This window comes from Triturus cristatus, chromosome 3_1 (genome assembly GCF_964204655.1).
Source record: "Triturus cristatus chromosome 3_1, aTriCri1.1, whole genome shotgun sequence".
NCBI classification, from domain to species: Eukaryota; Metazoa; Chordata; class Amphibia; order Caudata; family Salamandridae; genus Triturus; species Triturus cristatus.
In genome coordinates, this window is record NC_140583.1 from 627,609,157 (window position 1) to 627,632,351 (window position 23,195).

At 42.6% G+C, this 23,195-nt stretch overlaps 1 protein-coding gene across 1 annotated transcript in view; it reads right to left on the bottom strand.

Moving 5' to 3' along the window:
• Positions 1-15,087: 15,087 nt before the first annotated feature.
• FEM1B (fem-1 homolog B) overlaps positions 15,088-23,195 on the bottom strand; it is a 37,554-nt gene continuing 29,446 nt past the window's right edge. Inside the window, exon 2 of the mRNA XM_085644591.1 lies at positions 15,088-17,546. Within this exon, the coding sequence (XP_085500717.1) occupies positions 15,911-17,546 (1,636 nt within the window). The 3' untranslated portion in view covers positions 15,088-15,910. The remainder of the gene's footprint in view (positions 17,547-23,195) is intronic.

The following is a 23,195-nucleotide window of genomic DNA, read 5'->3' on the forward strand; positions in this document are numbered from 1 at the left end:
ATGTTGCGGCGGTGTGGGAGATAGCGGTCATGAAAGTTGTCCGCCATGCGCCATATGCCCCAGATACGCCACTGTGGGTGGTAAAACCCTTTAAAAAGATAGCAGACTCAATGTCTATTAAAAAATGGATGGAAGGGGGTTGCTACATTATGGGAGACCTATATAGCAGTGAACAATTTATAACCCGAGAGGAGGCTGAACACACCTTTGAACTGGGAAGAGGACAGTTCTTACAGTATGGGAAGACATCAGCGGTGGCCCACAAAATATTGCCCTCTTTTCCGCAGGAAACAACCAGCACCTCGACATTGAAGGTGATGCGTTGCATGACTGGTGGCCGCCTATTAGTCTCGCGCATTTATAGAGGTTTATGGGACGATCTTCCAACGGGGCCCCTTCCAATACAGGCAAGATGGGACGAGGCAATAGACGAGCCCTTGACAGACAGGGAGTGGGGGAAAATACACGAGGGAGTTAAACAAGTGAGTTCCAACACAAGATTTAAATTAATACAGTATATCATACACCAGACCTACTTAAACCCCGCAAACCATAAACAAAATCTACCCGGAACGCACAAGCTCATGCCCTAGATGTGGTCAATCAGAAGGAACATTTTATCCACATGATATGGGAATGCTCCGCACATACGTACTGCTGGGAGAATATAGTCGACCGACTGCAAATCACCACAGGGGGGCCTATTCCCAAAACAGTACGGGTACTTAGCAGAAGATTTGTGTTGCTTGGGTTGGTGCTGGCAAAGAGGCGAATAGCAATTCAATGGCTGAGCTCCGATACCCCAACCATGGAAGGATGGCTGAAAGACCGTAGTGAATGGGCAACAGCAGAACTAGCTTGAATGAAATGGATCAGGAAAGAAAAAAAGATAGATGAAGATGCACGAGCCTAGTCACTTATGATGGTGGAAGCAAGGGACCCCCCTCCGCCCACACTACGGAGGCGAATGAGGAGGGATAGGGAGAGACAGGTGAAGAAGAGATGGTCAAGAGAAGAAGCAAGATAGGAAATGCACCGTGTAAATAACAGACAAGCCTGTCGAGAGAACACATGATTTTAGAGACTAAGACACGACTGTGGGAGGGGAGGATGTGAATACAAATAGATTGGTTTAGTCGGTGTGGCAAGGGATGTAGAGCGGTCAACCTCGAAGCTGGGGAACCGGGTTCGAGTCTCGGCAACAAATCTAAAACATCTTGTGATCCTAGGCAAATTACTTATTCTCCCCATCCCTAACAAAAATGAACGTATCCTTCTGTAAAGATACTGGTGCTCATGTAAAGCACTCGGATTCACGATTTTTCGGATCTAGTTCGCGCTATATAAAACTCTTTAAAAAAAAAAAAAAAGACAGGATTTGATCAAGGTTAATCCCTCTGTATGAGACATGATACAGAATTATATCTATGAAGAACAGGGGGGGGTTGGGGAGGTAGGAATAGAAGATGAAGTATTAATTGTAATAATACCTTGTTAACATACTAAAATGCCAATAAAAATGTTTTTTTTTTTTTTAATGTGTGTTCAAGACCATATCTCCTTCTCAATCCTTTCTGTGTCAACCACTAGATCCTCCCAACTCCTGTTGGTTTGTGATTATCTGCTGTTCAGCCACACCTGGATTGGCCAAACGTGTAGTTTGGCCTTTGGTATGAGCAGGATGCATTAAACAATCATGCCCACTGGATTCATTATTGCCCTCACTGTCAAAAACGGTTCCTTCTGGTATAGGTGAGTTTGCTGTTAGGCCCTGGATTCTCCTGGGTATTGGATAGACTGTTGCTGTTTTGAGTTGAGTGTCACTCCCACGAACACCTTTTTCTGTTCAACATTTGGAGATGACTTCTCTAGGCTCACTGAGAAGCTCAGCTTGACTGCTGTCCAGATCCGTCTAAATGTTCTGTTGACACCTGCGCTTTGGACTTGCCATTTACTAGACAGTTGGCTAGGTACTAGTAGATGTGTATGTCGACTCAAGAGGTATGCATCTCCTGCAGCCAAGCATTTAGTAAACACCCTTGGAGCTGATTCTATGCCGAATGACAGCAGCGTAAACTGGTGAAGTACTTTTTCCATGACAAATTTGAGGGACACTCTGTATCCTTGATCCATTGGGATGTGTAGTTAGCCATCGTTCAGATCTCTTGTGGCCATGTAGTCTCCTTTCTTTAGAAGTGGAATGATTCATGTTGAAGCGTTGAGTTCATATAAACTTGGTTAAATATCTGAGGTCCAGAATTGACCTCAACGTCAGATCTCGTTTTACCACAAGAAAGATAGATAAGTAAACCTCCTTTCTAACATCTTTCTGGAAAACTCTTCATATGGTTTTTTGAGGAGCTCTTTCCCAGTGTAGTTGCAGCAGTTCCTCCTTGGTTTGTTACTTTACCCTTCATGGTGGCCAAGGAGGTATTTTGAGGAATTCTACACAGAGCCTTGTTTTATTACATTCAACAATTTAGCACCCATTTGTCTGAGGTGATTGACCGCCATTTCTGGAGGTAATTCCCTATTCACCCCCGCCCCCCCAACTGGTGTTCTGTGCTGGGGGTTGCATGTGGATCTGTGGAAGTCATTTATTTGCATCCCCTATTCTTGAGGGGTTGACCTTTTCCCTCCTGCCCTTTCTTTGAAAGAGCTTTCTTGTTGGGTGCTGCAGTTTTTGGGGAGCAATGTGAATGATCGTTGGCTGGCTAAACCCTTCACATTGAGGGGCTGTGCCGTGTTGGAAGGCTCCCTTGGTTGCTGTTTTTTTAGTCATCTTGCTTCCACGCTGGAAGGACCCAAGAAATTGCAATGCTGCCATTGCTTTCATTGTCTAGTTGTCCCTCTTTATTGTTGCAGTGCACCGTCCACTGCTGGGCCAAAAGAGTGCGCCCCGTGAGACACGAATCGATGCAGGAGGCTTGTACCGCCATCTTAACCCCCAAAACTCTCAGCCAGGCGTGCACTTGAGGGTTGTACTGGTACACCGCTGCCTGCAGACTTGAGACACGTGTTGGCGATGTTCTTGCCTTCTTGTATGACCATTTTAGCCCTTCTTTTGTACTTTTCAGGGAGGTGCTGCATGAGACCCTCTCTCTCATTCCATTGTTAATGCCCATAGCAGTTGAGGAGGGTGTTGGGTTGCAGCCTCTTTCAATCTTTTTTCCCGCTGGCTCCATTCTTTTGCTCTCAGTGCCTGGTGAGGAGACACTTAATGTGGCATTATCTTTTTTCCTTGCTATCACGATGATTGAGTCTGCAGCTGCATTCGCCGTTTTGTACATGCGGACTGCAAGGAGTGTCTGTATTTTTTCGCAACCTATGGGATCACAGCCTTGGATGTGACTGGCTCCCAAAAAGCCTCCTTTATGTGGTTGAGTATGGTAGGCAACATAGGGAGATACAAGTTCCTCGAGTGGGCATCAGTGTCTAATAGGAATCCTCCTTTTCTTCTCCAAGTTGCACCTTGTCTGTGTATGCCACCATTTTGATAAATGCATTATAACCCGATAATCTAGTAGAGGAGGACTCGTGGGTAGCTGTCGCCAAACTTCTCTGGTGATTCTGAGTCAAGGTCTTGCCACACGTCCTCGTACACTAAGAACTCTTTTTGTTATTTTTTGGGGGTGCTCTGGTGTTGGGGGAGGTTTGATCCCTGGCTGGCTGCCTGCCTTCCCCCTCTTTTGGCTCAGAGGCTTCAGGTGAATTACAGAAACTCTTCAGGGAGATGTCGAAGTCATTTCTTTTCGACATTGAGCTAATGCTTCTTCCACTTGACCCAGAGAGTCTGTTGCTTGGCATATCTCATCACCAGGGTCTTCTTTTTCAGAGTAGGTGAATCCTTAGCTTTTGTCTCCTTTTCCTTCGCCATCTCTTGAGCGCCTCCTGGAGTCAAGGGGTGTTCGGATGGTCTGCCCCCATCGGAATCCTTGTTTTTTTTTTTTTGGGACAGTATAGCTCATTTTGTTTTTACTATTTTTCGACTGTTGAGTGTTTAGACATACAGGAGGTCTTCAAGTACCTAGAGTCTGAGCCTTTTGCCATTTCTTGCGGTCGGCTTCCTTCAAAGCTCTTCTCTTGACCTCCAGTCTCTTGATGTCAATCATGCTTTCCTCTGCACTAGACTTTCTTCCTTGTGCCATTTTGGTGTCTTCGACAGTTCTCTCTTCCTCGTTACTGGACAGGCCACACAATATCTGGGATGGCAGCTTCTTCTGAGTATCGACCATGATATAGTGCACCCAATGTGGTCTCTGCCTCACCACCATTGTCTTGGGCTGAAACATGACAGTTCTAGGTATTATAGTCTTTTGGGAGGCACAGATTACAAATCTCATGTCGATCATTCTGCACAAACTTGTGATGGCAATTGGGGCAGAATTTCAAGGGTGTATTCTTCATCTCCCCTTGCTGCCTCATCTCTCTGCATTTTCCACCACATGCCCCATGTCTACTGGAACCACGTTGAGGCTGCAAAAAACAACAAAGCCCCTCTTTATGGCTTCCTGAACGTATAGGTGTGCCCCCTCTGGTGGCATTTGGCTGGCTTAAAACCGCTTTCTCTCAATGTTCTCTTTGACGAGCCACCGTATTTCCTCAATTCCCTCAGAGCTCCTACATCTTGCTTCCAGCCCCAATGGTAGTAACGAGCATCGGTAAAGCCAATAGGTCTCGGCAATGCCAGAGCTATTGGCATGGTCAATGTGATTTTTTTAAAACATATTTGGTCCCTTAAGTTATGTTACTGTGACAGTGTTGATCAATCAATATTTTTTTAACTTTTTTTTAAAGAAACGTGTGGGGTAAAATATCAAACTTCAAAAAGAAAGTAACAGGCAGTCAAATCTTAGGAGTAAGGGATTCGTCAAGTGACACCATTTGGTTGAATTACACTGAAAGAGACATGTCTTTTTCAAGGTGCAAAATGATAACTAAGCTAATCAAACAAATATAAGACACACAGGAGAACAGTACGCGACTCAGAGTGACTTAAAGGTATGTTGGACATCAGGTATGTCCGGCCTGATCATAGGTCTTAATTAAGGCGAGTATCCTCGCAATAAGGAAGCATTGCTACACCAAAGTGCACTCCAAATAAGTACAATGGGCGCAGTGTAGGCAATTCAGAAAGCCGGGTTCGGCCTCTGCTCAGCAACTCTGACAATATTACGACCCAAGAGAGGCTGAACGTGGCCCTGGGAAATCCTGATTGCGTCCAGTGTTATTGCCTGGAGCACCGACCTTGCGCTTCCATCACATTATCTTCAGTCATCCCAGACCTAAGACCAGAGGACGGACCCGGCTTTGTGAATTTCCTACATTGCGCCCATTATACGTATTTGGAGCACTCTTTGGTGTAGCCATGGTTCCTTATCGTGAGGATACTCGCCTTAATTGAGACCTATGATCAGAGGCCGGACTCGGCTTTATGAACACCCTACACTGCGCCCCGTGTACTTATTTAGAGCACACTTTTGTGTAGCAATATTTCAGTATCGTGAGGATACTCGCCTTATTTGAGCCCTGATTAAGTTCTCCATGTGAGAACGAAACGCGTTGGCTGAGTGTAATGCTCCCATTTCGTGAGAATTAATCGATTGGAAATAGACTTTTTTTTTTTAAACCTAATACTGATTCTCTGGACTTCATTACCTGGCGCACGCCCACCCCTTACTTCATTTAGGATCTGAACCACAGAGGCATCACTTGACGGCTGGTGCCGGCGCTTGTTGCGCAGGATATCTACTACATTTGAAACTAGCGTGAGGTGCAGACATAATAGTCCGCCATTTAAGTGTCTCTCTTGTTGTTAACTAGAAAAGGAGCGTGCTCTTGAAGAAATAAAAAGTATTCCCAAAACAATGCCCTACAATGACCGCTGCGCATGTTTAAAAGAAGTTGGGCAGTGTTCTCTGGTAGGGCTAAACACTGGAATAGGCATGACTTATGCATGCTCTTTGCAAATGAGGAGAACAAAAAACTGAGTGATAATGGTGCCAGCAAACGGGAAGCAGATGGGCGGACTTTAAGAGACACAGCATGTCTCCCTTTGAGACCGCGCTAATGTGCCGTCTAGAGTCGAAACCTAAAAATAATCTGAATATGGCAACCATGCACAGGTTCTTCAAAGGTGCACATGTAATGTCACAAAGGGGACAGACATACCACCACTAAATGGCCCACAAACAAGAAGAAGAAAACAAAAAAACACAATTCCGGACCTCACCACCAGATGGCAGAATAATGCACATTATGTGAATTCAGAAAAGATTAACAGTGCAAAACCAGAAGATCAGCTTTGTTGCCAGACTAACAAAGGGAACGGTTAGCATATGGGTAGAAAAGGCATCTAAAGATGGGAATACCACTTGAAAAAGGATTGGTAGACAGGTTTAACATTACAGTCCCTTCCTTCTTAAAACAAAAACACAGTAGCACTGTGTTTTGAAGCTGGCTGTGTTTTCTGAATTGCAGGACTTTGTTTTGTGCACTGTTATTTTAATAGAGTTTATACTCTCAAGTGTTTTATGTCCATTTCCAAAAACTGTGATCAACTAAAATCAAGCTGCTATGGGGAGGAATGCTGGTTTCACTTTGAAATAAGGAGCTTACACTCCAACATTTCTAAAACACCCTTCAGTGTGATTGATTCATTTTTACGTTTGAATGCGATTTCACATTTGCTTTTATTTTGTAAGTAGCACTGTGATGTGAAAACAACATGAGAAGAAAAAAAACAATTTGTGAATAAAACACAGATACTGAGATGCATGGGAAAACCCGGCTTTGAATGATCCATGTGAACATATGCAGCACTCAAAAACAGAGTTAGTAGATGACTATGTTGTATGACAGACCGCTTTGCCAAGCTGTAGCATTAATATTCAAGACTGTTTGAATCCCCATCTGAACCATGTGTGCCTTGTGAAGTCAAGTCAATGATAGAGTTTAATTCAAAAACAAATCTCAAGTTCAGCTTCAACCATGTGGATGATTTCCTACTATATAGAATGAGCAAAAAGTGAAACTCACAGAAATTGCTCACAAGACTACAAAGACATAATGGACATTCCTTTTACAAATAAGATGGCCAGCATTATGCTGCATAAGTAATACAAGAGAAAAATATCCCTGAAAAGATCTCTTGCAGAAGTCAGTAGTTTTAGCAACAGCTCAAGGGTTAAAATAATTTTAACATCAGTTTTACAGTACGTCATTTTTTGGTGAGTAGCAGTAACGTAACTTTAGACTGCAAAGATACAAAAATATTAATCTTGCGCATGAAAAGGGAATAAATACTTCGTAGTCCAGCACACAGTAAATAGATGGTGACATTCATTTGGGGATGGAAAAAAGGAGCGTTTGAATTCTTAGAACAGGTGAGTAGGGCAAAATTGGAACAATGTCAGAGGGCAGCGTCAATGCGTACAGCAACTAGTCAAAATAGTCCTTAAATACCCTATTGTGCAAACTTGCACTGCAAGATAGAATGGCAAAGTATTAATTCAATTAGACCTGTTCTAAGAATTCCACCCACACTTACCAAAACATCATGAAAAACTGTTTGGAAAAACCTTAATGGGGGGGTTGGGGTGTCAGTAGCCCAAAAATAGTTGCCAAGATGTAACAATCTCAGAGAAAAACATAGATGTACCCTTGAGCCAATTTGACATCAGACCACCCATGATAAAACTATGGACGTGCAAGCATAAACGTTAAGGTTTCACTATAACCATTATGTTTTTCTGTTACTGATTAAACATTTGGTGCGAATTTTTAGTGATTATCAGTATTACTAACACAACAATCAATTATAAGTTTCACAACCCTAACTGTTGCCTCAGCTAACGTGACAAGACCACCAAAAAATACGATACTAACATGGTGCCTAAATGGTTGTAGGTTATTACATAATGGTTGTAGGTTATTACATCGCAGCTATTAAATAGGGTGTATGTATATATTTTATCAATTAAAACCACAAGATTAAAGTGATGCTACAGTGAGGTGTTGAAAGAATACAAAATCTAATGTTTAAAAACAATGCAACACTGAAGTTCACTCAGTGGTTTAACAAAACTTGGTCGCCCCCCCACACTTCGGACCCAGTCAGGAGCCTTCAGGCCAGGGGCCCCGCCGTCTGTGCTCAGTGAAGAGGGGGGCCCCAGGAGCTCACCCACTCCCCGCACCTTGGGGGCTGCAAGGACTATTGTTACGCAACTGAGCTCACCAGTTATTTTTTTACTGAGCTAACTTGAGCCCCCACACTTCTTATGACCTAACATATTATAATCACTTAAATGAATCATTGATGGCCTCACTGGTGACCTGAAAACTATAGTCATTCCCAACATAGTGACTGAGTGTGCCTGAGCGGAGCAATAGCATTAAAGTTGCATTAGCCTAGGAGGGAATTGTAACTGTGCATGTTGAAAATTATATGGTGCACCGTTTTTAAATCACTAAAGGTTGGATGCTCCGAGTTAAACAAGGTAAAGACTGCGTGCACCTGATGTAGACTGGAGAGTTATGATTGAGAGTAGGTTATGGTTTAAAGTGAAAGCCTGATGCAAAAAATAAATCTATGAGAAAGGCTGAAGCTGGTGTTGACAAAAAAAATGATCGATTAGTGGTTATTTGACTATGTGACCAGGTTAAATAATTGCAATACAGTGGTATAGACAAACTAAACGTGTGTGAATGTTTATTTCCATAACTTTTCTGAAGCTTGTGATGCATTGCTGATTGTAGAATAATATATGCAATGGTGTCCACTTGAAGGTGGTTTATCTCACACTGGTGCTATAAGATGGGGTCCAAGGATGTATGCCACTGTGCCCATCTCAGGAACGTATGTAATGTCACAGATGGTATCATGTGAAGTCTTTAAGATTGAAATCCCATTAAGGGATCTAGAAAATTGGCCTCAGTTGTAGCATGTTGAATTACCTCAAATCCACAAACCCTATAGCCCAGTGTCACAATGATTTTATAATATCATGACTTCATTTTAGCATGTCATGAGGGATGTAATATGTGAGAGGTGATAAGCAGTGCAAGTTATAGTTAGCTCGCTAAACTAAAACTAGTGAATTTCATTGTATTTCTAATGCTAGTTTGTCATTTCAACACCTTACTATAAAGCAGTTTTAATCTGTTATTTTCAGTGAATTCTGTTTAACGTGCGCTAAAATCTTAATACCATGCCCAAATATAATGTTACTTTAACCTTTTTTACTGTGAATTTCCAGTGACTGGGTCATATTCACTTAACTTTCATAATAAGCATAGCTTTTGGCCAGGCCCTGCCCCAATCCCTCGCACAAGGCTAGCTGCTCAGTGGCACCCAAACCCCTACAGCACATGGCTTTTGGCATTATGTTGGCTGCAAGGCCTGTGCTTTGGCCAGGCTGTGCGGCCAACAACCCCTCTGGTGCACAACACCCTGGCTGAGCAGCCTTTGGACATACGCAGCATGGGGTTGGCCATAGGGGCTGGCCTATGGCCTACCCCCTGTGGGCAGCCAAACCCCTACGTATTTTTTTTAATGGCACCACTGTATTCCTGTATTACAGTATTCAGGCATCCGCTCCATGATCCTGCAGTACAGCTCCTGCAGGAGTGCCCTGCTGGATCCTATGGGGAGTACCGTAGTATGAAAATTTGCAAAAGGGGGTTAAAGGGAGGGGGTCCCTCTGGGTCACCTGCAGAGGATCAGGGTGTCCGTACCCTGCTCCCATATGTGTTTTTTTGTACATTACTTAAGGATATGGTTAGTGTCCTGTAATGGCGGCAGCAACATTTTCCTTCCTGCTGCAGCCAGCCAATAAGATTGTGGGATCCCGTGGAATCAAAAAGGCAAGCGGGAGAGAAACCGCTCTCACAACCAATCAAGTTTGTTTTTTTACTTTTAAGGTTTTTCATGAGTTCTGCTGGACCATCTGTCCAGATATATCAATTTTAAAAAAACCTATTTCAAGCCCATCGAGGAGCACCTCTTTAAGCACAAACGTCTTGAAAACAGATTAACACTAAAACACAAAAAGCACACTTTTTGAGTGCAATCCTAACTTTCTGCCAAATCTGGTGTAATTCCGTTTTCTCTGTATTGCTTTCCAAAATGTCTGAGGGGAACTAACAAGGAACGATCACTTTACAGGAATAAGCTGATGTGGATGAACTTTTTTTATTTGGAAAATTGGTGAAGAGTCATCAAACGGCACCAAAGTTATTAGCGAAACAAAAAGCACTCATCCTATGGAAACTCTGACCAAACTATAACTCGCCACTGTGCAATGAACAAGTTACTTACCCTTCCGTAACGCTTTTTCTAGTGGATACAGTATCTGCCTGTGGATTCCTCACCATATGAATATCACCTGCACCAGCATTTCGCAGAAACTTTATTCCTTGCTCTCCACGCCGACGAGGTCGTCACAATACCACGGCTCCGCTCGTGGCTCCGTATGACGTCACTGGAGCCATAAGAGAGCCTCGTCAGCGTGATGACGTCAGTTCCACCCATTTTTTAGGTGCCTCCGAGGCGAACAGGTGGACCGACAACAGATTCAAAGTATACGCAGTACACAATCAAACAAATACACATAGTGCAAAATCAGGAAAGCCAAAGAGTAAAAGCATTTCCTATAAACCTCACAGATGCAAATAGACTAAACAAATGCAAAACAACATTTTAAACAAAACTACCTTTAAGGTATACAAGAGTGGACATAGAGGAGGAGGGTGGGTCAGTGAAGCATCCACAGGCAGATACTGTATCCACCAGAAAAAGCGTTACCTAAGGTAAATAACTTGCTTTTCTGATGGATACATCTGCCTGTGGATTCCTCACCTTATGAATAGATTCCCACAGCAGTACCACTGCCGGAAGAGGGTGTCCACCCTTTTATACCAAAAAGTCCTGCTGGATAGAGCGCGCAAAGCAGCCCTCCCTACTCATTTCGGAGTCCAAACAATAATGCTTTGCGAAAGTGTGGCGGATGGCCCAAGTCGCTGCCTTACAAATATCCACTACAGGTACACCTCTGGCCAAAGCAGAAGTTGATGACTTGCCTCTGGTAGAATGAGCTCTAATACCTTAAGGAGGCTCCTTACCAGCCAGGGTGTAGCAGATCCAACATAGCCCACAAAGAGCTGATCATCCAATCGCAAGCCTTTAGTCCTATCCAAATAAAAGCTCACTGCTCTTTTTGGATCCAGGCGATGAAGTCTCTCCTCCTCCTTGGAAGGGTGAGGGGGAGGATAAAATACGGGAAGAGTAATGGACTGTCCTAGATGGAAGGGAGTAACCACCTTAGGTAGAAAAGCAGCCCTGGTCCTGAGAACCATCCTTTAAGCATGAATGGTCAAAAACTGAGGTTTTCAACTAAGAGCCTGAAGCTCACTCACCCTCCTTGCTGAGGTAATAGCCACAAGAAAGACCGTTTTAAAAGACAGAAGTCTCAAAGGACAACTATGTAAGGGTTCAAATGGGGAACCCATCAAGAAAGTTAAAACAAGATTTAAATCCCATTGAGGCACAACAAAAGGAGTGGGCAGAAACCTATTGGTAAGGCCCTGTATAAATCTAAAAACAATGGGAGATTTAAATAAAGACGGTTGATCCGGCAAACAGAGAAACGCCGACAAAGCCAACAAATAGCCCTTAACAGTAGCCAAAGCACAACCCTGCTGGGCCAAATACTGCGAAAACTGAAGAAAATCTGACAAGTGGGCCTGTAAATGATCAATGGACAACGACCCCCAACAGGACCCACATGATCCAGGATGGGGGATCTAGGGCTGCTTTCCTGCATTACCAGGGGGAGCAGGGGAGGTAGAAGAGGAGGAGAGATTGCGGGCCAACCCACGTTGGCGACCTCTGCTTCTTCCTCTATAGGACTTATAAAGAGGATTTTGATGCTGTTGCTGCTGAGGTTGTCGCAAGCTACGAAAGGAAGACCATCCAATCCCTCGGTACTTCTTATAACCAAACCCCCTTTGCTGGGTTTGTAATCCTAAGGATTTCGCCGTGGCATTGCTATCTTTGAACCTTTGAAGAGCAGAATCAGCCTTCTCCCCGAAAAGTTTTGAACCATCAAACGGCAAATCAAAAACGGTAGCCTGTAGTTCTGGGGAAAAACCAGAGGATCTAAGCCAAGCCTGTCTCCTGGTAACTATGTGAGGAACTTATAACCCTGGCCACCGAATGAGTTGTATTCAGGCCAGACTGTATAACCTGTCGAGCAGCAGCCTGAGCATCCGACAGAACCTCCATAAAAGTTCCTCGCTCTTCATCAGGAAACTTGGGCGCCAATTGCTTAGCTGAATACATCAAAGCATGAATGTAACGTCCCAACAAACAGGTAGGATTGGCTGGTTTTAGTGCCATGCTTGAGGAAGAAAATACTTTTTTAGCTGATTGCTCCAACTTTTTAGAGTCCCTGTCGGCAGGAGCCTGAGGAAATGTGCCTAAAGATTGTTTAGATTAGAACAGGACACCTGCACCACCAAACTTTCCAGAGACGGATGTGTAGAAAGAAAGGGAGGGTCCCCTGGAGCAGATCTATATCTCCTTGCCACAGATTTAGATACAGCAGGAGAAGAAAGCGGTTTACGCCACACTTCCAGGATGGGCTCAGTTAAGGCTTCATTAAAAGGCAACAACGGCTCAACTATCGAAGAATGCGAATGCAAAACTTCAGTGAGCAAATTTGGCTTATATTCAGCAGTAGGTAATTGCAAATCTAAAAGCTCAGCAGCCTGATAACGGTATGATATGGAGCTACCTCTTGAGGTGGAGAAGCCCTTGAAGAAGAAAGCTCCCACTCTGGGGAGGTGTCCAGGTCACTTGCCTCCTGAATTCCTTCAAAATCATCAACAGATTCTTCTATTTCACCCTCTTCAACCTCCTCTCTCTGATACTGTTGTCCCTCCAACAGTCTCTGTGCCTCCCTCCTCGGGCGAAACCTTGGTTGCAGCGTCGGCGGCGCCACACGCGGTGCTGACAGCCCTGGAGCCGGTGTTGAAGGAGGATCCGAAGGTGGAATCGGTGCGGTACGAGGCCAAGAGGAAGGCCCACCAGACGGCGCCGGGGACTCCATATACGACGTCAAAAAATCTCGGAGCCGGAAACTGCCATGACTGCGTGGTCAGCATGAAAGGCATGAAGGGTGCCTGGGCGTAATGCTGAGGCACGTCCAAATTGAAGGCCAGCGGACCCACAGGACCAGAAGGTGCTTCGGAGGGGAAGGCTGCCTTGGCAAATACACCATACATTGCATTTAGAAAATGCGTAGGATCTGAACCTGGAGTAGGAAATTGAGGATACGGAGTCGAGTCAGCATCCACACCAGGAGCATCCGAAGCCCGAACTGCTGAATCCACTGGCGGAGCCACAGGTTCAGTCTCGAGTACAGGAGAAGGATCATCCTGAACTGGCAAGCCCTACAAGTCCGGCGAGCCCCTCGGCGTCGGCGACTGCACTGGAGTACCTTCTAGAGAAGGAAATCTTTCCGGGGTCACCTGAGGAGATGGCGAAGGAGACACAAAGTCTTTCTGACGGCATCAAGGAGCCGGAGAAGGTGTTCTCGAAGTCTTCCCCTTCGACAAAAGGTGCCGAGAGCCAAGTCTCTTCTTCTTGTGATTCATCGACTTTGAAGCATGCGAAATCGACGACTTCGACTTTGATCTTTTTCACCCTCTCTTTTCCTTCTTTTCCCCATTCTTTCAGAGCCTTTGTATTCATTATACAATAGCAGGAACAGCCCTCCACGTCGTGATTCGACGACAAACACCACAAACAGTCCTCATGCGGGTCAGTGATGGACATATGACCCCACACACTCTCTACAGGGCTTAAATGCTGACTTACTCGAAGTCGCCATCGCAAAGCAACAGTTAAAACTGAAGATGATAAAGTAACTCGACACAGTATGGAGAGTCCCAGAAAACCGTTACGAGCCGATGGCGCGAAAAAAAGGGAACGGACGTCATTACGCCGACGAGACTCTCTTATGGCTCCAGTGACGTCATACGGAGTCGCGAGCGGAGCCGTGGTATTGTGATGATCTCGTCAGCGTGGAGAGCTAGGAAAAAAGTTTTCGCAGAATGCTGGCGCAGGGGATATTCATAAGGTGAGGAATCCACAGGCAGATGTATCCATCAGAAATAGACTTTTTCAAATACCTTTAATTTTTCATTTACTTTATCACTAGTTTACTTTAAACTTACTTTTTTGTTTTAAATACTTACATGTACATACCTGATGTACTGTCCGCAATGCAATGTAATGATTTCCTAGAGACTGTTTAAGATGTAAAGGTAGCACACCCTTTAAATAGTCCATAACTCTTTAGTGTGTGTAACACTTGTCCAGCTCAGGCCAAATGTCTCACAATAGCTTCAACCCCATTTAACTATCAAGCCAACCTAGAACCAAGCTTTCAAGGCACTATATTTGAGGATAACCTGTAATGTGGATCCTTGAACTGTTCTGCAAATCTACGTCAATGACCGTACTAACTTACTGGATTTCTCATGAAATACTACAGATTAATTCAATTTGGGGGAGCCAAGTGGTTAACCTGTAAATGGGATTGCTCCTCTAACAACTGAACTTATACTACACAGCTGCATTTTTTCAATACACATTTAGGATCAATAAACATTTTATTGCCCATTCTAATAATTTTTTCTTTCTTTAATGTCGGATTCATTACCTATGTGGACTTTACAATCCAGCTTTATTGAACACAGTGCATATTTTGCTCTTATAAATTAATAAGCCACCGTCTTTTAGTGTAAAACTATGGAGAAGAGCTTGAGGTATTGATTGCGACTGAGGGAGCAGGAAACATGGGCTTGAGATCCAGCTTCACCACTTGACAAGAATATGTGACCAGGCAAGTCACTTTACCACACATTGTGCCTTATTTTCTCTCAACTGCCAAGCTTTGGAGTATAAGTTTTACCATAAACCTAGTACGCATCTTAAGCTGATTAATCTTTTGGCTCACTCCCTCTCAATATCACTTGTAAATCAAGACTCATTAATTGAAAAGTGAAAAATATTACACCAACTGATCACACATGTAGTCTAAATTTATGTGGACACACATGAAAGATTAATCATCTTGACAACAGTTAGTACTTAATCTACATAGCAATTCTTTCATGACACGGCCAGGGTTAAGCCAAACTGCTTGCATGGCTAGCCCTTTGATTTTAATTGCTTGCCTGTCTCTACTTTACAGAGGGCAGACATACCATACTTGTGGTGGATATGCAAATATAATGAACATAAAGGCTGCACAGTGATGATCATGTCATTTAATTTGCTTTTGGTTGGCACGATTTGCACTAGTACTATTAATTCACAGGCATGGACAGGTGGGGTTCAATAGTAATCACATGCCAGCCTTGTGAATTGACTTTGTACCTTCAGAAATCGCAAACACACTGAACTTGTTCACAGTAGGGTGCTGCATTGAAATCTTAAAATCTCCTGCTCAATAAAACATTACACTTTGTCTGAAGTTTAAACTTTCAATCATTTCACAATTCCTTCAAAGGGCTTGGGAGGCCAATAAAATCGAGGACATAGGGATGTCATTAAAAAAATGTTCTAGTAACCTTCTAATTAATCAACGCCTGAATATTAATTAACCACACAGTACAAGATTTAACCGAAAAGCCACATGATAGCACTGGAAAAATTCATCCAATTGTTTTTTTTATGCATCAATGTAGAAAACAATCATTAAAAAAATCAGCCATTTAAAAATAATCATTCTTCAGCCAAACACCAAAGAGAATGGGGATATAAAATTAGAGAACAGATACATGGCTTTGGTCACCTTTACTTTACAGCACCGCGTTAAAAAAAATGAGAATTCAGCAGCAACTAATGAAATTCAACAAATTCTTCAAGAACTCTGGGAATCTGGTTCTGGTAAGTAAGGTCATATACCCGCACCGCTCGGGCGGCCAGGCACTTTAGGCTCAGTTTCATTTGCGTTTTAAGTAGTATCTCAGACACCCCAGTGGTGCTTTTGTCCAGAGGAGTCTTTTTCTGTTTGTTCGTCATGTCTGTATGTGCCCCAGCTTCCACAAGGCTGATGATAATGGCGTGCAAAGTCAAAAAGTCGCTGATGGGTCTATTGTACTGTACAATCAAGTGAAGCGGGCTATTTCCTTCATTGTCCACAGCATTCACATCTGCACCACAATCCAGCAAGAGTTTTGTGACCAGCGCATTTGGAAAGCTGCAGACATCATTGGTGTGAAAATCATCCACTGGTGTGCTGCAATTAACAGCAAGATGTAGCAGGCTGGAACTATCCCTTGTGCGGGGGTCATGTTGGATTAGGTTGTAAATCTGCTTGTTGATTCTAGACTGTTCCTCAACACTACAACGAGTCTTCGTGGAGATGCAGACAAGGTACAGGAAGGTAAATATATTGCATTCATAGTTGTCAAGAGCAGTTTGCAGGTCTGTGTCTTGAGGGTTCTTAATTCTAGCCATTCCTCTTTCAATTTCCAAGACACTGCACCTCAAAACACTTTCAATGTCCTTAGCTTTCACTGGTTCATTTAGGTGGATCATCTGGGAGAAGACTTGAGCAAACCTTAAGAGATCCTTGTGGGTATTACGATTCCCTTTCTGTCGCAAGTGCAGAGCATGAAGCCAAAGCTTGATACAGTGCTCAAACTCCATATTGTCTGCATAGACAGCCCCGCGATAAATAATAGGATGGGAAACATCAATATTATCAGAGCCCAGAATCCGCTCCCGAACTAGAAGACCTTCCATGTGCAGTGCATCCGAGTCATGTCTTATTGCATCTAGTTCTTCAGGAGTTCGACATTCAGTTCGCTTTCCATAAGCCTCTATGGGAGGAAGGACTTCTTTTTGGATTAAGTTACTGGGGTCTCTATACCTTTCTAACATAGCCAAGTACAGGTACTGGTAGGTCTTCAAGATGTCATAATTCTCACGATCATTTGCAAATGATGCCCCCAATAGTTCCAGGGCCTCGATCCTGCTGTGAGTATCGCAGTCCACATGGGACAGAAGCAACTCAACCACATCTGCCTTGCAGCTTTCTGCAGCCACCTTCAAGGGTGTCATGCCATGCCCATTTGTGACCATGGCTGCTTTGCAGCGTACCAGCTCTCTGACAATTTCCAGGTGGCCAGCTTCAGCAGCAAAGTGCAAGGCAGTGGCACCGCAGTGCGCTTTGCAGTTTGGATCGGCATTCTGTTCCAGAAGATAACGGACCACATCAGTGTGCCCCTTGTATGCTGCAATCATAAGGCAAGTGTTGTCATATTTATTGGCAATGCTGATGTTGGCATTATTCTCCACCAGGTACTTGACTATATCAAGCCTACCATCAAAGCATGCAGCCCTTAGAGGAGTAGAGTTTGTGACTGTGGTGTGGTTCACATTGGCTCCATGGCTAACCAGTAGTTTCACTACTTCAAAGTGTCCAGCTCCTGCAGCACACCAGAGAGCAGTAGCTCCATCAATGACGTAACTGCAAAGACAAACAGGTAATTAGAACTGAAGAGATATTTTTTCTAACATTACCATGATTTTAGAAGCAAAACATGGCATATAAATACATGATGTATATTCATAGACAGAAGCCAAGTTCATCCCATTCTACTGACTGATCCATGGGACAAAATATCAGAGGAGATGGAAGAGATCCAGCACTGAGAGAGCGATACAATGTAATTTATGTAAATGCTGCGCTCCAACACAAATGCTTTGGCCATAAGGGGCACATCATAAGATTTGATTAGCAAGAAATAACTAGATTCAGACAACGGATCTGTAAGCTGACACCCTCTCCATAACATTTACTATTGCAACATGTACTACCTCATGCTTCTCTCTGTTTACACTCATACTGGAGACCGAGACAACTTTGTTTTGAGCTATGTGTGGTGACTGAAGACTGTGGAATAGCTGTAATAATTGTTGTAAGAATAAAAACTTTGTTATGTTCTCTTCAGAGAGGCGCCAGGGAGAGGTTAGAACTCAAAATAAAGAAATATAAATGAATACAAATGGTAGGGAATAATACTTCAATTCAAAGTTGTTCATTAACAGGTGATTCCTGCACAAAGCCCCAGAGGGGTACAAGTTTTACAGATGCAGGTTTCCACTGACTACAACCCCTCAAGCTACAAACAAGGGCCAGTTCACCCGAATGAACAGACGTGCTTCCCATTGTAAATGTTTTTTCCTGGAGAGCCATGAAATTTCTTGCTTGTAGGATACTGCATAGCCATGATAATATCCAACATTAACACGGCAACACATCTTTACCGAATACACTCTACCATCGTCACCTTAACACATCAATGTTTAAATGTGATACAGAATATCCCCACAAAACGTATACCACCTTATTTATAGGAGGCATCGCATCTCCAGAGCAACACCCCTACCATCTCATACCAAGAACTAACTCTCCCAAAACAAAGCAATCTGTAACATGTTTTCGTCCCCTCCACTAAATCAGTGCTTTTATGGATGCTCTCATTGTCCCCATACAAACCTTCATAGTCTACATTTCTCATCCAAAGCACACTGTGGAATTTTTTCTCTGTACCTTCTCTTCACCAAACGGCAACTCCTCCATTGTTCACATCTTTCAAAAACAAAATGCTACCATTCATTCCTAGTGAGTTGGTTCAGACCTGCAATCTATGCCCGGAACACTTTCTTCAAAACTGAATTGTCTTGCGACCCTAACAGCCCGTGAAGTGGTAACAAAAAGATCACCCTTTCAGCACTCCTTATAGTGCACTAACAAGCAACTGGTCTCCAAAATCCAGATTTCTACACAGCGCCATCTTCTCCTAATCCTCATTATTTTACTATTAGCTTATATTGGGCAATCGCAGCTTAGAAATTCCTGACCTACCACATCTCCTGAAAGGTATTTTTCACAGACCAAGCCACAAGAAACTTAGCTTATAAATGGACACACTTCCTTACAATGACCGATATGGAAAACACTAATAAAACAAATAGGTGTAGTATGCTCAAAGCCCACTAGATTATAATCCTTACATTTTGATTGAGCTTCAAACTTTCCTGTTGAAATAGAACATACCTAATTCAATACTACATCAGTAGTGTCTGAATTTATGTGACACAAAGTGTAAATGTCAATAACCAATTCATATGAAAACCTATTTCCTAATTAACTGAATGAGATGATAATGGCGCACCCATCAACTTCACGGTCACAATAATAAATCAACCAAGACAAATGTGTAAGCTGGTTGAACAGGTAATACGGCAAAAAATGTAAAGGCCCAATATTGTCATTTCAAACATAAAGACATCCAATAGGCCTGGCATTAGCTGCCATAGCTTTTGTCAGCTTCTACATGTGCATAACTCAACCTACATTACTCCTTTACGTCCCAATCTTCTCATCTAATGATGTTCCTTATGAGGACTCCAATAAAACACCTTCTCAGGGTAATGAGAGATTGTACATCTCCTCAAACTTTCCTTTGCAAACAACTCCCTAATATTTTGGCTGTAATGGTGAAGCCTTAGATGAGCAACACATTTTCATTAACCCAACATAAGATCTTCAACCATGGCTGTATTCTAACATTCCTCCATGTCAGTTGGTTTACCTGTTTTTCTACATATACAGATGCAAAGGGCCAATTAGTGCCTCCACCCAATGTCTGCATTTTCAAAACAACCAGAATGGAACATACTAAAATAGCCTTACAGAAACTTCTCACCCCATCCCCCCCCCCCCCCCACTATGCCCCCCCCACCATGTAAATCCAGAGCTTGTGGTCAGTTCCCAAGGAATGTATGGTTTGCCAAATGAAGGCTTTACAACTGCCAATGCGCAAGATAGTACGCTGTACTCATTTACTGCATTGTTTCTATTTGCCACCTTTAATGATTAAGATGCAAATGACAGTGAACTCATTTCTAAACCATAAGCATCAAACGAAATTAATGCAGCAAAAAAGAAACCCATTTGCATTTTAGACTGAAACACTAGCCACTATTATTTCACCACAGTGAATTGCCTCACTCTTCATCATCACAGATTGTTTACATTTACTTAAGAACATTTTCAGTTTATCTTGCATGATAGGTTCACTTCCCCAAAATAAACATGGTTGATGGGTCTGGGGTGGTAACCCTGGGCGGTGAACTCCGCTCTGTTCGTGGAGTTTACCGCACTCCACGGAGTAGGCGGAGGTCCTAAAAACTCAGTGTAGTTTTTTTTCTTGCTTGCGCTCGTCAAGTTGGCAAGAGCACGAGAGGAAAATCCACCTCCAGGCGAGATTTTTCCTTACTCGCACTCACCATAATCTAGTTGGCTAACGCGAGTGAGGAAAATCAACCTCCTGGCGAGATTTCTCAATGCGGGTGGTTGGATTTCTCAATGAGAGTGATCGCAGCAGGTCACAACCATTCGTGTTGAGAAACCCACAGTTGCCGCTAGAGTAGAACATCTACTCGAGCAGCAGAAAGGAAACTGCGCCCTCTTGCGCTAAGAAAAGGTAACAAATGGCTGCATGGCGCAGTTCACGGTGATTTTACAACGCGGGACAAACACCTGGTGCTCAAACTCAGCGAACAGCATGACCTTAAGGCGAACTCCACCCAGGCTTAATTGAGTCATCTGGTAGAAAGTAGCCCAGGCCATGATGTGACACTTCTACTTTTTTGCAAATATCACAAACACTTTACCTGACATCAATATGTGATTAGCTGGTACCTAAGAGAGAACAGTGCCTTGATCAAACCACTTAGAGTACGATGCAAGTTGGACAGGTTGGGGCACCAGACAATTGTCCTTCAAACTGATATTCTGACAGCAGTCAGATAAATACATCATTATTTAAACACTTAAATGTGGCATTAAGTTTTGGGGAACTTTGTCTCCAGCAGAAAACTTTCATTCCATGAAAGTAAACTTCCCGGAAATTTCAAGTTCGTAGTGAATTGTTATTTCAAATACCTTATAGATTCCAGTCTTCTTCAGTCTAAAATAAAAAATTTAAAAAAGTTCCATCAAGTGGAGTCCATGTCAGTTTGATCTGTGTGCCTGTCGTTTACTCAACTTCCTTCCCTTTACACTTTGAGACAAATCCTCTTGCTGCCATAAACAATATATTTATGTGGTTGGACACAAGGAACCAATTACACTTTCCCTCCTTTTAGAATGAACACCAGAGTCTTGTTCAGATTTGTTGTCAGACAGCACTTTTAGTTTCGGTGGCCCCCTTTTGACAATCTCAAGTTAGGTTTCCAACTCTGAGGAATTAGTGATCATTGAATCCTTCCCTAATCACCACATTGACAGTTAAGTTCCTAGCCTCTGTAACTAAATACAGTCGGATCTACAGAATAGTTCATGCTTATTATTAAGTGATCTAGTCACAACACTTTCCAGGTCAATAGAAATCCTGTGCGACAAAAACCTTTGGCTTGCCTTCCTCAAAAAGGGAGTACATTTTGTTACCCACCTCTTTCTAAATATTCAATAGTGGGATGTTAATGCAGTTTTTAACTTGTTTAATTCATGCTCTGGTAACTGCCTTGTCACTGAAAATGTTATCTGTAAAACTAGGTTACTTTTTTTGGTTTCTAGCAAACATCTTTCTAATGCTAAAACAATAGATCTTTCTGCCAGACAATACACTTCGACAGGGGTTTGTTTTGAGGACAACATTTTTTTATCTGCCAACAAACTTTTACCCTGGTTTCCTAATCAACAAGAACTTTATGTTGGCAATTGTCTTATGGTTCATAAACAGAAAATCAAACTTTTGAACGGTCTTCTTTCTCCCAGTTATTCTCATTCAAGCCCGTTACGTCTCTTACCTTAGCTCGCTGGGGAAAATCCTTTGCAGGTATTGAGGATACTTTGTTCTGTGCCTATTCCACTTGACATGTATGGCATCAAAGGTCTTTTGGGTGGAGTCTAGTTTAGCGAGCATTCTTAGTTCGACATCTTAATCCAATTATAACACGTTTTTGAAATTGTTATGGCAAACCTGTGCCTCACATTGTTCTGTGGTTGTTAATTTGCTTTGAACAAGCATAACACAAGCTTTCTTTCTTGCCAAAAAACACAGGTTTTCCTATTAGTGGAGGAAAAGTTGTGATTTTGTTGCTGTGGGTATTATATCACTGATTTGTAATTAACTCTTCCCTCAAAACATTTTAGCTCCCTCCAGATCATAAAAGATCATTCATTTCATCTTGTAACTATTCGCATCATTCTTCAGCCATAGGGGAACACTCATATCGGAGAATTCTTCCATTGGTTCAAATTCTAGTTTTCGTGGACTTTTCAATTATGTTTCTCAGAAGTGTTCACTCCACTGCTTGCCATATGGCTAGTTTTTTTAACCCAATAATAAAATTGCTCAATGTTTAGTTCTCCTTCTAAAGCAAGAGAAGAGGTCTACCTGCTGACGGTCTAAAGTATTGTTGAAAGGGGTGCAATTTAATAGACTTACTACTGTTTATTCTCCATTGGCCCCATTTTTGCAAGCCTTCATGAGAAATGCAGTTTGTTTTTTCTCTTGCCTCACAGACTTCAATAAAATAGAAAGTTTCCTACACAAACTGCAAGTAAAATCTGCATTTACCCATAAGATTTAGTTTCCTTTCATTAACTAAAAATAATAGATATATGTAGTCTTCCGCATAATATTCTACATACTTCTCTAAAGAGTGGGGAAAAAAAGGAATACAGATTAAAATAAACAATGCTTAACAATATTAAAACACCAGAATCATCATTTAATAAATCCAATAATGATAACACTATATTATTACTAAGAATGGGTAGAATAATCTTCAGCTCTGTGTTTTTTAATAGAATTATAAAAATATCCATATGCAAAAGCTAGGCTATTTTGCATTCTGTGACAATAACCTGTGGAGATAATTATGCTAGTTCAAAAGTTTGACATCATCTGTAATTTACTGGAAGGAAAAGGCGTAAAATAAAAAAATTTCTTGTTATGTTTTTTCCTTCGACTGGTTTACTGTCTTCAAGATGTCCTCAAGGTGGACTTATGCTAAAGTTGACTTTGTAAACATAGCTCCGTCAACAGTGTGAGCTAAAAACCTGCCTGAGTCATGATATATTTCACTCAATGCGGCATTC